The sequence below is a fragment of the Dendrobium catenatum genome, unplaced genomic scaffold (assembly GCF_001605985.2).
Source record: "Dendrobium catenatum unplaced genomic scaffold, ASM160598v2 fragScaff_scaffold_1557, whole genome shotgun sequence".
Taxonomy (NCBI): Eukaryota; Viridiplantae; Streptophyta; class Magnoliopsida; order Asparagales; family Orchidaceae; genus Dendrobium; species Dendrobium catenatum.
In genome coordinates this window covers 3,297,331-3,315,458 of record NW_021320019.1, presented here as the reverse complement: position 1 = coordinate 3,315,458, position 18,128 = coordinate 3,297,331, and the positions used below count along the sequence as shown (strand labels likewise).

Sequence of the window (18,128 nt, the reverse complement as noted above, 5' to 3'; positions counted from 1 at the left end):
TAAGGTCTTCACATGAGAGAGAGATCGGAAGGGAGAGCTATTTGGCGAAAGGCTTGCATGAAGAGGAAGAGGCTTTGAAGATTGATGAAGACCTCTCTTCTTCTTTTTCTTTTATTGCCTTCTTATTTCTTCTTGGATGACCCTTTTTCCTTCTCCTAGCTTCTTCTTCTAACCTCACGGCTTGTTGGAAGAGAGAATCAGAGGAAAGAATGCTGTTGGGTGATATTAGATTTCCCTGTTTGGCATCTATTTCTTTATAGAATTTTTATTAAGTGTATTCTATATTAATGTTCAAGTCATTCATGCATTAATTAAGAATGACAAAACAGCATTAACGTGGTCAAAAACAGCCTTGATTTGCATGCTACTCTCTCGATTTGTGTGATGATTGCCTCGTTTTGCGTGTCAAATTCGTCAAATATCAAAATTAAACAAATTGACAATGCATTTAGGGTATTGTCGATGTTCCGATCGCAACAACGTATTCCGTTTTGCGATCGAACGTCGTTTGAGCAACGCCAAGGAAAATTTTTACAAGGGCCCATCTCGATTTGCATGCACAACCTCAATTAAACAAATTGGGAGTGCATTAAGAGTATTGACGGTGTTTCGAACATAACTACGCAGTCCGTTTCATGATCGGACGTCGTTTGAGCAATGCCGATGGTAATTTTTACATGGGGATGCCTCGATTTACGTGCACAACCTCAATTAAACAAATTGGCAGTGCATGTAGGGTATTGACGGTGTTCCGAACATAACGACGCAGTCCGTTCGTCAATCTGACGTCGTTTGATCAGCCTCGCATTTTAATTTCTGATGTCAGTCATCCCTTTTAACCGATCTCATCCGGTTCGACTGCGAGGGGCCTCGACCTAGCAGAATTCGATGTCCTGATCGCAACGGCATCATCCATTTGGCAAACGGAGGTCGTTTGATCCTTCAAGTGACACGTGGCACCAAGGCGCATATCACTTTACTCACCAGTTTGGTCTTTTCGCACGTGGTTTGAGGTATAGGAGTCAACATTAGATAGCTAACCTCATAGTCCAATAAGGATGCTCAAAAAAAGCTTGAAACTCAAAATAGACTCGATTCAATTCCGGCTCAATCTTGAGCACCACTATGGATTCAATTGATTTCCAGCCGATTTCAAGTTTGCTCCAACTAGCTAGGAAATAATTCAAGTCACTTAAAATTTGACTCAAAAAAGAATAATTATATATATATATATATATATATATATATATATACATATAATTTATATCAAATAAAGTTTGTATAATACATTTATATTCATGACTATAATTAACTAAAAATTAATATCAAATTGAATTTACTTTGAGTCAAGTGAATTCGTATATCAAATTGAATTTATATTCATGACTACAATCAATAAAGATTTTGATTTTGAATCGAGCTAACATCAAATTTTTGGATTTGAAGTTGAACCAAACACGCTCAAAGCCAACTTGACATAAACCATAGTCCAAGCTTGAGCATAGTCATCCATGCATGGCCTCTTGTAAGTTTCGAAGCCTCGGTTTTAGGGGGTCAAACAAGTTTCAACTTGTTTTCAGCAACGGGTGATCCCCAGAAAGCACCAGGCCTAGGCTGTTCATTGGTTAGCTCTATATGTTGAAGAAAGACAAACCCAATTAATCATTCTTACAACTAACTAGTACATATTATATATATGAAAATTACCTCCCATATTTTAACATACTTCGACTGAGTTTGCTGAACACCGGGAGCTTGTTGTGTTAATGGCAAGTTGATAGCTGTGTTATTAGTCATCCCAAGAGAATTCACGCTTGACTGCTGAGACATTCCCGGTGTAGGAATCATTGTCCCTGGTACAGAAGATAAACCGGCAGGTCCAAGCCCATTCATTATACTAGTTGTCATGTTAATTCCGCCTTGCCCTGTTTGGGCACTTTGTGTCAGGTTTCCTTGACCCATACCTTGTACAGACTGGCCCATACCAATGCTGTTCTGGAGATTAGTCAAAGCTGGTGAAATACCCATGTTTGAGTTTCCTGAAACTTGTGAATTGGCTGAAGTAAATGAACCAAGTGCTGTGTTCTGAGCAACCTGCGTCGTAGTCATCAATGCTCCTGACATTCCAGATGATGCCATTCCACTGGAAATCATATTTGACACGTGCATTACCATAGGTGTTACTCCAATTGTTTGAAGACCGATAGGGTTTGCTCCAGTGATAGAAGCAGAGTTCATTACTTCCCGATGCTGCGAAAGATTGTTCAAGATGCTCACATTGGCAGGGCTAACAGGGCGCAGTGTCTGCGACGAAAGATTCACCAATGGTTTATGTTCTGGCATGGCTTCACTGGTTATGTTCATCTCTTGTGAAGTAGGAGATGGAGAAGATGTTTGCAAGCTAGGTGCTACTTGGGAAGAAACACTGGATATGGGTGGTAGATGTGGATAGCCAGATCCAGAAACCATAGTTGGCACTGTAGTTGGTTCCTAGATAAAAATAAAAAATAAAAAATAAAAATAAATAAAAAAAAGTATGTTTCAATGCAGAACTTAAAATTAGTTACAATTTTAGAAATATAGTTTCTTCCAAATTAAATTATTCTGCCCTACCACTTTCACTGCTGCAGGAGGAATATTCCCGGAAGGTTGTTGTCGATTGATCATAGACCCATTAACTGGAAAAAAAAAACACTGAAATAGTCAGCTGATAAGAAAAAAAACAGTTGAATTAAATCCCCTAAATAGAACAGGGTCAATTCAATTGTTCACGGTAGAACCGGCAGGATAGTGAAAAAATGGGGATATCAAGCTTTCTTCAAAAGTTTGTCATAATGTCTTAAAAATCTTACATGAAAGAAGAAAAATATACATGCAAAACTTCGTGCAATTAAAGTAGTGCAGGGCAGTCAAAGCCATTTTCAGGATGGATTTGAAAAATCAATCAAATTGATAGTAAAAGTAAAGCATACTAGGTATGCCATAGTCAGAGCAGAACTTTAAGTCATTCTATTGAATTATAACCCTGCAGAAAAATTTTAGACTAATCATGCTTTAGCATGTTGCAAAAATCTGCAGGCATCACTATTTGACACATCAATTCATCATTAACATACACCATTGGTACCCCCACACTTCCAGAACAAATTAAAATTTGGGATATTTGTTGCAATTTGACGGAATGGCTCACAATCTGCCATAAATGATTTCAGTTCCTAGAATATACCCTATCATCATTAAAGATTTTTTAGAGTATGTTCAACATTTGCATGAATACAACAATTAACTAGACCAAATAGCTACCAAATACCACAGACTACAAAGGAAAAGGGATGTAGGCCACATCAAATTAAGCACCTAAGAGGCACGTTTTGTTAATTACTAATCAAGAAATTTTCATTCTACAAGCGAATAAAAATGACGCCATCCATGCACAATAAATTTGAACCTATCTTACATCTTGGAATAGATTTTAAGATAAATATTTAAATCAAGGATTTTGTTAATTACTAATCAAGAACTTTATACTCTACAGGAGAATAAGGGACTTTTTGGAGATTTGAGTTAAATCTTGACAAACGCAAAAAAACATCTTCTCAAATATTACGGTAAGTTAAATCCTAATTTCACGCAGTTTTCCACCTTTTCCCCTAAATCCCAGATTTAATAAATTATAAATATTAAAAATGGCATATTTACAAGATTTAACCGAAGAAGCGCAGTGAAAAATGTGAAAGATCGTTACCTTCGCAATGAGTTCCCGTCATGATTTCCAATCTAATAGGAACAACGTCGTCAAAAGAGGCAAAAAAGCTTTCCTTTAGCAACTCTTTCAAAACTCTGCTTCATGTAACCCAAGATAGCAATGAAGAAATGCAGAAATGGAGAAGAGAAAGATTAAACCCAAGATAGGCTTAAGGCTATAGGAAGAGTATAGACAAAGACCAAATAAAATACCAACTAACCTTTTTCTTCTTTAGTTTTTCAAGTTTTTGCCTCTTTTTTTTTTTTGTTTGTTTACAGGCTACAGCGATAGAATATCAGGGGAAAACGATAACTGGCTGATTGGATAACAAGGAAATTAATATTAATTAATTATAAAAGAAAATGTATGCAAATATCCATTAAATAAAATGTTTTTTAATTTCCTCAATTACTTAAATTTATAAAAGTCAAAAGTAAGCCCCTAAAATCCATGGGAAGTTTAAAAAAATATCATTACTATAATAATTTTACGATTGGGTCTTATATAATAATTTCAACAAAAAATTGGTAGTTCTAACACATGGAAGGAAAAAAAAAATATCCTAACTAAACATTAACTTAGGATGGCTCAGAGTGGTGCATCTACCATGTGCAAGGCTGTGTTTGTCATACTATTATTTGATATGTTGCTTCATTGTGAATTTAAGAATTTATTCTAGAGATGATTTCACTATTTGTGACTTGAAAACTTATGTACGCTTTTTAAAAGGTTTCATTTTTTTAAAGGGATATAAAAAAACCCATTGCATGTTTTGAAGATAAAATAATATAAGCATCTCACCTTTTGGGGTGAAATGATACATTATTATATCAATAAAAAAATTTATATTAACTTTATTTATTTAATAATATGTTTAATATTTTTTTAACATGATAAGAATTTGTTTAGTTTAGGTCAAGCAAATATGCCTTAGGGTTTTATTTAAGACTTGATGAAATTCACCTAATTTAATAAAACAAATTTCAAAAAAATAAGGCTCTTAAAGAGACCTACAAGTATTGATTTAATTTCAATTTAAGATGAAAGAGTAAGTTCACTTATTTTGGCTTAGAGAACTAAGAATTTGGGCAAAGATTGAAATCATCTATTTATTTGGGTTGAGTAAATGACCTTTGGCGTTGAGGTCAATAAGAATGAGATGATTTCTATTTGTTTAAATAAGAAAGGCTAACAGGATTTGATGCAGAGCTAAAGATAGATTCATTCACTTGTTTTGGATACAAGTAAATGAAAAGCAGTACATCAACAGCTTTGAGGCACATGAAACATGAAAAGAACCTTAAGGATTCAAGGCTAAGAATTTCTATAGCTTCCAAGGCTAAAAGGAAAAAAATATTATGTTGTTTTATTTCACATAATATGATTAAGGGATTTCCTTAAGTTGGGTTTAAGAAAATGCATTAGATATGATAATTTTGATCTCTAACTTCGATGTTTGAAACCAAAATAAATATCTTAGAACTTGGAATTTAAAGGATGAAGATCATTTGTTTGATTGGGTCAAATAATTAAAAGATATTGTGATTTGGTCCTATGCAAACTTCTAAGATTATTTATTGATTTTAGAGTGGAACAAATAAAGAGAATCTAGATTTTAGCTCTAGAGTATACTAACGCCACCTAAAATCCTTTAGAGATTAATTCGAAATCTCCAATTAGGACCCTGGAATGGCACTAGACTAAAGGACATATATGGAAGAAGTTCAGATTGGGTTTACTCAAATCCAACTAAAGCAAACCTGAGGCTTATCTAAGAGTGGTCTAGCTCCATAAAGGTCCTAATGCTATGAAATAAAATTTTAAAGTCAATAGGAGACTCTGAAATAAAACAATCAGAAGAGGGAAAATCCTTAGAGAATAATCCTATGTTGAAGAATATGTTTTAATTCATCAAAAAAGAAAAAACACACATATAGCTTAGAAAAAACTAGAGATTAATTTTAGCATAATTTGTCACAACCCATTTTGACTCCCTGCAATCAATTTAGAGTGTAATAGAGAAAGAGAATCTGAACAAACCTTCTTCTTACTTACCCCCATTCTAAAACACTGATATCATAATTAGATAAGTAAAAACTGGTATATTCAAACTATCCTAACATAGCTAATCATAACACATCAAGATTTTCATAATATGAAGCATATATAATATACCTCAAATAAAATGCACATCTCAATTGAAATATAGAGCTTTACTAAAGCCTTTAAAAATTACTTAATACCCAAAAGTCTATACAGCTATCACTCAAATCTCTTTGTACACCAAAAATGTATGTACATCAAAAAGGGCAATCACCTCTTTCAATCTAATGTTTTACTAACTCCTTCACCTTTACTGCAATACAACCACTGCTAATGAGCTAGGGCTCAATGAAATATGCAAGCAATGTATAAGAAATAATAATAACATTTTAACAATTAATTTAAAACAAATGAAAATTTCATACTGATAATAAAAAATACATAACATTGCTTTTTATCATGTTTACTGTTTAAACTTTTATACAAATTATGTGATTGCTATAAGCTTTTGCACGCTTTAAGCTTTCCAATTCAAAGTTGGTCTGAATTCCCAATCTTTAGAATTAAAGCTGCTCTCTCATTCACGGTTGGGACAGAATTCCTTACTTTTTGAAATTCGAGTGTAGGCTTATCTCGTTAGATTTTCGCCTTTAATTGTTCAGGTCTATCACCCATACATGACTTTTTACTTTTCTCATATCATTCACTTTCACAATTATATTGTGTGCTAATATAATCATTACTACTTAATGAATCAAAAAATATAATGAAATAAATACTATCATAACATAAAAAATATGAATTTGCAAATATATAAAATTTACTATTTCCTATGTATCATTTGGATATCGCACCTCATCATCAATTGGCTCTTCTACAATACTCTGCCTTCTTTTTCTTCTGTAAACAGCCTCAAATGCACTTTTTCTTAATTCAACCCAAAACCTTTCCCTTACCTCTGTTTCCTCATTCTCCCTTCCTTTCCTTAACAGATCTTAGCAACCCTTAGCCAGAAATATATAAGCCATATAGCAACACAAATCATGAATTAATTTCAGCTTTTCTTCTACTTTATCTTATTGATTTCAGCTAACAACTTCTGCAAACTAAATTTAACAAACATTACTTTCAGCACACCTAATTCAAATACCTGAATTCAGCAATTCCAGTGGCAATAGCACACCTAACAACATTACTTTCAACCCTTTTTTACTATTTTCTAAGACAATTTCTGAATTACAGCAAAAATACATTCATTTCCCAACTAATTTCATCATTTCCAACAAACTACAACTTATTATAACAAACAATAACCTACAATAACTTTAATATTCTCTATATCTTACCTTAATGTTGCTGATTACTTCCACTACAGCAGCCCTTCCGTCTCCAAGCTCACGGCCTGTTGTTCCCTCGACTGCCAGAAGCAAGGTGATGGGAAAAGAGGAAAAAAAAAAGGAAGTGCTAATGCTGAATAATGCTTTTTAACTTAAATTACATACTATTATAAATTGGCTGCACTTCCACTACTGAATTTTCTCAATTCATTCTCAGCCGCGGGATCTCATCCGGCTTCTGCATGTTAAAGGTAAGTGGGCTATAGTGGAAATCTTTCAGCAATAGATAATTTCCACTGAAATCCAACTAAATTTCCACTTAATTTAGTAATAGTAGTCGCAGACTTTAGTGGAAACAGTTAGACTTGATTTAAATTGAAATTCTGGGTATTATATAATCTATTTATATCATATGCACATATGAGCTGATTTTGTTTTTTAGAAATTTTCTATAGTGAATTAGGAATCTTTCAAGTCTCAAGCAACTAATTCTTTCATTTTAACTGCCCTAAATTTTCAAAAAATGCAAAAATGGATTTAAGTAATTCCAATCACTATGGGATTTGAGATAGACATTTGAGGGTCTATAGAGCATCCCAGAAGAGTTTAATAAAGCTTTAAATTAATTAAGTCCATTTAAATAATTTTCATAACTTCGAAAAATTGAAAATCATGTCAAATAAAAGACACCTGTATTTTAGATTAATTTTGACATAACCTACATTCTATTAGGAATCTAACGCCATTTATCTCATATTTTCTATTTTTTTTAGAGATAGAGTTTTCAAAGCTTCTAGGGATTTATTAATCCCACTTAATAGGATATACAAAGTCAGCTAATAAGTGGGCGCTCCCTAACCAAGGCGGCCAATCTAAGCAGTTCGATTTGAGGATTGGACAAATAGGAATAAACCATGGATTTTGATTTTATGGAATGAATGTGGATTCATGCACTTAATGGATATTAGACTAGAATCTGATAATCCAACTATTCCTCTGTCGCCTTCTTCCTCCAGCAAGTTATCATCCAAGCCATCAAAGAGAATGGGCACAGGGCACAAATTTCACCATTGATGAAATGGAGAATCAGGTTTTGATTACAAACTCCTTAAATGCTCCTTTGCTCTAGGAAAACCTAGAGCTCTAGGAATTTTTTTGACAACACACAAGCAACAGAGCAGAGCTATGGTTGTTTTTAAGTCCATGGAATATTATCTCACCAAAGCTTGTTCAGTCGTTAACTGCTCGTTCGTCGGGCAGAGACAAGACAACAAAGGAAGCAATAGATGCTGGGCACTGCTAGAATTACCATGGACGTCAACACCATTACCTGCTCACCAAAGTTGGTATTTAGCAGCTGAGAGGAAAAAAAAAGGAAGCTAGGGGAAATTGTTCAGGCACTCGAAAGACTCTCCCCACATAAGGATTTCCAATAACAATCATGCCCCAGGGCAATTCATAATCGACAACTAGGATCATTCCTCGTTGTCCCTAATAGCTTCAACCTTCAAGAATTAGTCAACGATGGTGGAAAAAGGAATGAAGGACCATTTAGACACCATTGCTCTTCCCTCAGATCATCAGCGTCAGATCCCCCTAAAGCATGAATTGGAGAGACGCTAGGAGATCAAGGAAAACTAATGTATAACCTGAATGGGTAATGACTAAGGTTAAAACGCTAATTGGATGATATATGGATCGATTTGGTTTATTAGACTCATCTAGGTTAACTTGGGTCAGCCAACGTACAGAAAATAAAAATGTATTGTAGTCTCAAAGGATAGAAAAGTGTTGCAGCTCTCCTTGATAAGTGGTAACACAAATGGGTCAATGGAAGTCCTTCTCAGGTGAAGAAGAGGATGGCTATAAAAGGATTGTTTGAGGCGATGTGTGAATGAGGTATAGTATTTGATCCAAGGCATATTCAGGATGGACATAGGCGATTGGCATTCAATAAAGTAAAAATTGGTATGCTTTATTCAACCTTTATTTGCTTTTTTTTTTTTTTTAGAAACTGCAAAATGCATTAAATAAAGAAGAAAAACCCCTAATACAATCTACTAAGTGATAGAAAGTCTACACAATCCTCCTTTAATAAAGACAAGAAAGTAGGAGGAACCTTATTAAAAAAAGATCTTCCCAAATAAAATCACCCAACAAGGCCAAGTTAGCACAACAATCGGCTAACTTATTACATTCTCTATTAACACAATGAAATAAAAAAAACTATCAAAATCTTTGAGGAACGAGAAGTCTTCAAAATCATCATTCTGGATCGGATAAGTTTTGCAGACGAAGACTTCAAGTAGTTAATAACATTATAACTATCACCTTCAATAATAATACCTTTTGATTCCATCATCCATTCCTTGATAATCTTCTTTAAAGAGCGGAATGCCAAAAGCTCCAGAAATCCATTGTCCCAATGCATACATTTAAATCCAAAAGCAAGAAGAAATCTACCTTTATGATATCTAAATACTCCACCAACTCCTGCTTCATTAGAGCTCAATAAAGTAGCATCGATGTTGACTTTAATCCATACGGGAGGAGGGGATGCCAAATAGAGGAAATCGGTCTTAACAACTGGTTAGCACCCCAGTGATCCGAAATGAGATTAAAATTCAAAGAAATAGATGTTGTACTGATAGCATTAAAAACAAGTTGAGTTGAAAATTTTGTAAGTTCTACTAGAGTCAGTTCATTAATGATAGAAGTTTAAGTTCTACTAGAGTCAACTCATTATTGTGTATTTATTGCCAAATTAGATTCATTCCTTCCTCCTTTACTCCCCTCTCCTGTGGCTCTTAGGTTTCTTCCCTTGGCTGCCTTTGCCTCTTCCCCTTCTTGTGTCTCCTTGATTTCTCCTTGTGCTGTCCCATGAATTGATGTTAGGTGTTGGTGTTGGTTGCCTTTTTTATTCCCCCCCTGGCTGATTTCCCGTGATTTCCCCTTCCCGGTTCCTGTGTTGCCAACTCGGTTTGCTCCCTGGATGTGTTCCCGTGACTTCTCCAACCCGGTTTCTGTGTTGGCTCTTCAGGTCCCTCCCTGGCTGTGTTCCCATGGCTTCTCCTACCCAGTTCCTGTGCTGCCTTCTTGGCTTCTTCCCTGGCTATTTTACCCGGTTCCTTTGCTTCCTTTTTGGTGATGTTCTGCCTCCCCTAACTGTTGTCCCGTGACTGTTTTTTCCCAGCTTTTGTGTGGCCTTTTTGGTGGCTGTTTTGGATTAATTGCAAGGTTGTTTGGGTGCCGATTTCTGTACAGAAATATAAATTAAAACTTTTGGAGTTCCATTTTCCCCTTTTATTAGGTTTAATTGGAAATAATTAGGGCTATTTGTCCGGCCTCTTTTCTCCTATAAATATAAGATGTTTGGGCAAAGTTAGAGGATGATATAATGTCATTTTTGGACATGAAAACCTAAGGGTTTGGAAAAGCTTAAGAGCTTTTTCCATTTCTCTCTTCTTCTAGGAAAGCTTGCGAGCTTCTCCTCCTTCGTTTCGGCTCCTTACCTCTTTCTTCTATCCGCAAGTTCCATTCCAATTGTATCCTTCTTCTCAATCCAAGAAAGCAAGTTTAGGTGTATATTTATGTTTGTATTTGTTTGTCGTCAAAAGTTGTAAGTGTCATTTTTATATGTTATAAAGTTGTTGTTTTTGTTATTTCAAGAGTGTCTTTGTATCCTTCTTATTGCCCTAGGACGAATTTTATTTTGCTTGCAAAAATTAGGGGGTTGTCCTAATTTTTGCATGCATCAACAACAGGTTGGAGAGCTTTAGCTCCACTGTTAAAATTTTCCATTTTGGAGAATTGAATCTCTTAACATTAGCATCCATTACATTTCTAGCATATTTAGCCGCCAATGATTATTAAGTAACAAATTAAGATTTTTAAAGAAATTCCAAGTGAACTTAGCTCTCAATGGTCCAACACTCCAACTGTATGAGCTGCGGAATGAATTCCCCGTCCTCCATCACATAACGGTTTGCAAAGTTCTTCCCATGCCACATAGTTAATACCAAGATTGTCATCTTCCTTCCTCCATAAAAAGTTTCTACACATCTTATCCAATTCCTTTAAAATACTTAAAGGAATCAAAGAGTGTGAAGAATAAAATACCGGTATAGAAAGTATAACCGATTTGATTAAAACCAATTTACCCGATGTAGATATATATTTCTTTCCCCACACATCCAATTTAGTTAACACTTTCTCCATAATGTTGATGTAGACAAAGGGGGGGGGGGGGGCTGGGGGGGGGGGGGTTCAACACTTGTCCAAAATAAATCATATTTTGGCTTCCCTTGAGTCTAGTAGTTCATCATATTTGAGCTAAACTTTTAGTTCATTTATGAGCTGGACTTTAGTTCATTTATTGAACTAAGGGTTAGCTCATTATGAGTTAACATTTTAGTTCATTTATTATCTTTTAATTAATGTAATTTTATGCTTTTTATGTTTGTTTAATGTTTGTCTCTTGGAATTCCAAACCGGCCTTTGGAATTCCAAGAATTTGCTTTTCCCATGAGGTGACTCCTTGGTTCCCTCATGGCTTTTAGTATTTTGTGTTTGCCTCTTGGGATCTCACGGCTGGGCTCCTTCTTCCGTGACCGTCCCTCGTTTCCCGTGGCCGTGGCTCTCAGTCCGTGCGGTTCCCCTCGTCTCCCGTGGCTGTCTCCTTGGTTCCTGGTTCTGATTCAATACATAATTTCCAACCTTTCTTCTCGGGCTTCTAATCTCTTTCATCTCTCCGCAAGTGCCACTCCACCTGTATCCTTCTTCTCTAAGTGAAGCAACTTTAGGGTGTCGTCTTTTAATTTTAAGTTTGCAAGTCGTCGTCGTTGTAATTTCGTCTTTTGAGTTTTATTTGAATTGTAAGAGTTTGTTCTTTCCTCTTCTAGTCTTTGCTTTGTCGGTGTCAATCGAGCCTAATTTTTGTTAAGCAAAAAATATAGGGTCCCCTATATTTTTTGCTTACATCAAATGTGCAGGAAAATAGAAGATTTCAGTCTTCTTAAGGACATCTTGATACCCAGATAATGCATATCTTTCACCTCCTTGAACCCCAAAAGATTAGATGCACACCTTCTCCGATTCCTTCCCACTGATTTTCCAAACATAATTGCAGATTTTTTCGTATTAATCAACTGTCACGTCTAGCAGCAATAGTCATTTAAAACTTTCTGAATTATACTCAGATGACCAATCATTGCTTCAGAGAATATTAGGATGTCATCGGCAAACATAAGATGACAAATTTTGGGAGCCAACGGAGCTGTTTTTATTCCCAGATTTCTTCCCTTCAACACAAAGGCATTTGTAAGTAGCTGAGAATATAAGATGAAGAGGTATGGAGATAGTGGACAACCCTGTCTAAAACCACTCTTTCCTTTGATCCAACTTGAACTAGCCCCATTAATTTGAATTGAAAAAGAATAATCTACAACACATTCCATCAATAGTTCAGAAAAATTCTTTGAAAAGCCAAAAGACTTTAGAACTTGCTTAAGAGTTTCCCAAGCTATATTGTCATACGCCTGCTCCATGTCAACCTTGATAGCAATCAAACCTTTTTTAGATTTAGATAATCTAAACTTGTGGAAGATTTCCTGTGCAAGGAGGATGTGATCCGATAAAGATCTCCCTTTGACAAAACCCGATTGAACATCCATAACCAATGAGTTAATTACTTTCATCAATCTGTTCAACAATACTTTTGCAACAATTTTATAAGTTGACATACAAAGGCTAATTGGCCTAAAGTTTGATGGAAGAAGAGGGTTACTCACTTTAGGAATGAGCACTACCAACGTTCTTTCCATTTAGAGCACATCTTACCCGAAGATAAGAAAAGATAGATTGCTTGCCAAATGTCTTTACCAATCATCTTCCAATAAGCTTTGATGAATGAGTAAGATATCCATTCCGGAAGAAATATTATGCCCAAGGCTTTTAACAACTGTTTCCACCTACTCAAAAAAAAAGTCATGATCAAGAAAGTTACACTCTTTGCTTAAAAATTTTGGTGAAGAAGGCCAGCAATCCAAGCAACATCCACTATGTCTCCATTTTTTCCCAAAGTAGTTGAAAAAAACCTCTCTAATAGACAAGAGATCCTCCACTAGAAGTCCTTCCTTATTCTTTATTTGATTTATAACATTCTCATTCCTTCTTCCATTGGCAAAAGCTTGAAAAAAATTTGAATTGATATCTCCTTCTCTAAGCCATTTAACCTTGGCTCTTTGTTTCCACCATGCGTTCAAGCGGGCTAGAGTGATATTCAAATCATTGATTTTGGATCTCAATAATAGAAGTTTTTCTTCAGTAAAATTGCTACCAATTGATTCTTGAAGTTGTAATTTTTCAATTTCCTTTTTCAAATTCTCCTTGAGTTCCAATAGATCCTTGTGTTTTGCTTTGCTCCAAAAAAAAAAAACAAAAGCTCTAAGAGATCTATAAATTCTTTTGTTGAGGGCTTCCATTGCATTTCCACTAGCAAATTTGTTCCAAGATTTTTTTACAACTGCTGCTGATGCCGGATAAGATAACCAAACGTCCTCAAATCTCAATACATTGTTATGACAAAATTCTATATTGAAGATTTTCAAAACAATGGGACAATGGTCGGAGGCAACCCTTGGAAAATGCCTAACTGGAGCTTGATAAACCATTTCCAACGCCTTGGAGTTAAGCAAACATCTATCAAGTCTTTCCAAAATCCTAGCATTACCCTTCTTATTATTACACCAAGTGAATTTGGGACTAACAATCCCTATATTATGCAAATCATTGTTGTTCATAAAGTTTTTCATTTCTAATGACCCTTGAGAAAATTTGAATTTTTCCCTCCTCTCTTTTGTTAGGCCCCTTACAGTTCCAAATGGCTAAGGAACTCATTAAGTCAAAGAGGGGGAAGGACCCCGCTCCTCTTCTTGTTCAATCCCTTTTTCAGCCTAGAAGAAGAATTCAAAGGTCCTAGAGACCTAAGTTCTTTAAGAAGTTTTGGTTTATTACCTTCAGAGACAGTCATACCCATTCCTCCTTGATCCTTCGTTTTGAATTCCAATTCAGCTTGTTCATCCACATTGTGTTCTGGAAGTATGACCGTAGCTTCTGTCTCGACCACCTCAACCTCAATCAGCTCGCCTTCCTCCATTTCTGTTAAAACAAAGTCTGATTTTTCTTCCATAGTGTCCTCTTCTCCATCCATAGAAGCAAGGATACTAAAGCTATTACATTCCTTCACTGCAACATTGCAAGGGGAACACAAGTTATTCTCCTTACTAGAAGAATCTCTCCTCTGTTTATCAGCAGAATTACCAACCAATAAATCTGAAAGTGATGTAATCTCCTTAATAACCTGATCCTTTACACCTTGTTAAATTAAATCTGCCATAGTCGATTCAGTAACCTTGGCAATTGGATCTTCAATCATTTCTTCCTGAACTTCCTCATGAGTTGGAATCAACACTTTAGGTACACGTTTTCTTGAGACAGGTTTAGTTTTCTGGATATTCACAGTTTTCTGAGTTCCCCAATTCCTTCTATTTCTTCTTCTATTATTTACCAACATCCAAGGCCCATAAGATATTTCATTAGAGTTAGAATATAACTGCTCATTAGCTTGTACACAAACTTGACAAAATGTTGAGATCTTCTCGTACTCCACTTTTTGAAAAAAAGCATCCATTCATCCCTTCCACCCACACTCCCAAGGATAGTTATTTGTCAAGTTCTACTCTGACACATACTCTAGCAAATTCCCTTCACCCCCATTGAAACATGTCACCATCAATGAGTACAGGGATTCCAATCAAAGAAGCAATCCTTGCCACGTTAACTTCATCCCAGCAGTAAAGAGGAAGGTTGGGCATTCTAACCCAAACAGGAGAAGACAAGCCTTTCAATGAATCAGGTGAGAATTTTGGGCTCCATTTGTCAATACCTACAATGTGTCCGTTCACGAACAAAGGGCCACCAAATAAGACATTCTCCATGGCTTCATTAGAGTAAAAAGAACATAGCACCCAACCATAACCTAGCACCGTTAAATGGAATTTACCAAACTTGGACCATTGTCGACGTAATTCATCAGCTACCATCTAAATTGGAGTGAACTTGCCAAATACCTTCACCACCACCGAGCATTGAAGCTTGTTTGAATTAATGTTCACACTTGGTTCATATAATCTAACGGACAAACCATCTTCAGATAAAAATTGATCCTCCTTGGACAAATCAACTTTAATGTAAGGCCGCTTACTCCATGGATTATTCAGATTTTTATCCCCCATTTTTGGACCATCATTAGCATTATTTACTGGAACTTCAGCATCAACAATACTTGTTGGAGCAATTTTACGAACGTCTGAAGGACTCAACTCCTTCAATTGGACTGATGGAGATCCCTCCAAAAATGAATCAGATTTAGGAATGTTACCAAACCTCTTGACAAACAATTTCATGTTCGACGAAGAAGATCCAAAATCCTTTGATTTAGACACATTACTCTTAAGAGGAGAAAAGTTCTGAACTTCATCAACAATTTGTTTCTCCTTTCCCTTACCCGGAACAGGAGGTGGAGAAGTAAAAATGATTTACTTTGGTTCTTTGATGACCAAAGGCCCGTTGAAGAAGCCGAGCCTGGGTGATCCAACAATATCCCGTGAAGGTGCACATGACTTGGAAATGACACAAGTGGTGATAGGATGAGCAGTCATATCCATCCGACCGTCAGAGTTGGCCGGCGGCCGCCCCTCCATCCCGTGCTGAAATCCCGCCAACGGTTAGAAGACGATGAAATTTGAAAAAAGAGTAACAAAAAACCGGGAGTTTCTCTCTCTAGCTATAGAAAGAATAGGTACTCCTCTTTATAGACATAAGAAGTGCTCTCTCTGACCTTTATAGACCTTTATTTACTTTCAAGCATTAACTTATTGCACTGTAAATTTCATGTCCTATACTTGTGAATTCAACTTTTATAATTGCAGTTAACTTTCTGGTGCATACCATTGAGTTTGAGTTAAATAATTTAACTTGTGATTTGATCTTCTCTCAGTCTGCACTTGTCTTAAGTCTATCACCAAAATCATATATTTATGTGCACTTGCCAAAAGTCTTTAAATATATGTTTTTCTTATTATAAGGGTATATTGGAAGAGTTACAAAAGGTTTAGCTGCAGTATACGAGTTAGAATAGATAACAGAGTATATCACTGTGGCTGCTAATTGTATGCACCAATAATCATTTAATAAATCAGAAAATTATGCTACAAAGACAACTATTTCGCATGAAAATGCACAAAATCAGTGAAAAGACAGAAGCCTTTAGTTACTAAAACCAAGCATTCTGAATATTATTTTGTTACTAAGCTGCGAGCTTGATAATTACCTGATTGAAGAGAAGTTGAAGAAGTCCATGGAGCAGCACCTGTAGGAGCAGCATCCATTTTCACAACACTTTGGGCAGTTGCCAAACTTCCAATCACCGGACGGCTTAGAGCAGCTCGGGCCTCCATAAAGTTCTCAGAGAGTAAAACAGTAAAATGAGGGTTGCTAGCATTATCAACAGTTGGATCTGCAGCTCGAGGATTGCGCTTTCCCTGTATAATTAGATGGTCATGGCTTATATGAACATTTCTTATTATTTTTGTTTCTTATTCAAACATCATCAACATTCCCAACTGGGTAGCTTTACAAATCCTCATTTTTCATTCTTAAAAAAATGACAAATCATATTATGTTAAATAGCATAAGTAAAAAGAAGATCAATTTTTGAATAAGAAATACACAGTATTCAAAATATAATCCACTAAACTTCAAATATATTGTATTCAAAATACACTGTATTTAAGATTCTACAGAATTTAACACTTGCAATCATACAATCCCTGAATAAAATCTATGCGGACCATAGTCTTTAATGGGATTTCATCCAAGTTGTTAAACTCATTTAGAGGGACTCCATGCAAGTCTTAAAAGTAATTCATTTTCTCAGGCTGAGTTTATAGGGACCATGTATGTATTTTCTCATGTTATAAACTTGAAAGTAATTTATTTGTTTGAATAAAAATACAATATAAAGAGAGGGTGTTTCTAGGTAGAAAATGTGTGCTCTTAATCACAACAAACAAACAAATCACCTAACGAACAATTTCATTAGCCACTGCCCACTTACAATTTCATTTCTAGCTACTGATTTCTCCCATCCATAATCTCCATAACAATCCTTTTCTATAATGTGCTGCTAACACTCCATATTGCTATTTCATTTCCTTTCGTCATGACTGAGCAGTGATTATTTGTGCATCAATGTTTATAATATAAAGATCAAACAATAAGTTCATCGTGATGATTTCATTCAGTAGAAAAATAAAATTGAAACATAGTAAAAAAGCCCAAAAAAATTATTAAATTAATTAAGGACACTGACTAATGGCTATGGAGAGACAGACAGAAAGAACAATAAAGTATAAAGAAAGAATCCTAGCGGTGAAGTTAAAATGATCTCAAATATAGCAAAATTCCAGAAATTACAAGATGCTATAATGAGTTGATACGCATACCGCAATATATATTGCTTTGAGTTTTGGAAGTTGCCGAGGACAAAGCACCGACAATGATATAAAGCACTGAAAAAAAAACGAAATCTGAATAGAAACCAGATCTGCCAAATGGACGTGAACTTTGAAACGATACAATATGTGGATTACCTGACCAAATGACTTTGCAACACCCTCTGCATCACCAAGACATGTCCCAGTCTGTGCATCAGGATTATCACTCTGCTCTGTGGTTGGGTTAGGAGGAAAATAGACTGGACTGGATAGTGGATAAGGATTGCTTGCAGCAACAAGGATGCAATGTTTCTGAAAATCAAGATTTTGAAGGCTCTGGCTGCCATTTGTTGAAACTGTGAACATCTGAAAGCAGCAGCAGATGATAGTCAAAAGCTCTCCAAAACATAAAGCAAACAAAAACATTTCTAAGTTATCTTGTAGAAA

General features: G+C 35.6%; 1 protein-coding gene across 1 annotated transcript in view; it reads right to left on the bottom strand.

The window, feature by feature from the left end:
• The window catches only part of LOC110115011 (mediator of RNA polymerase II transcription subunit 25), a gene marked incomplete at its 3' end in the record, with an annotated part of 74,815 nt that overhangs the window by 31,067 nt on the left and 25,620 nt on the right, over window positions 1-18,128 (bottom strand). The window contains 5 exon segments of the mRNA XM_020848099.1: window positions 1,708-2,490; window positions 2,614-2,678; window positions 16,517-16,727; window positions 17,691-17,756; window positions 17,838-18,047. Of these exon segments, the coding sequence (XP_020703758.1) occupies window positions 1,708-2,490; window positions 2,614-2,678; window positions 16,517-16,727; window positions 17,691-17,756; window positions 17,838-18,047 (1,335 nt within the window).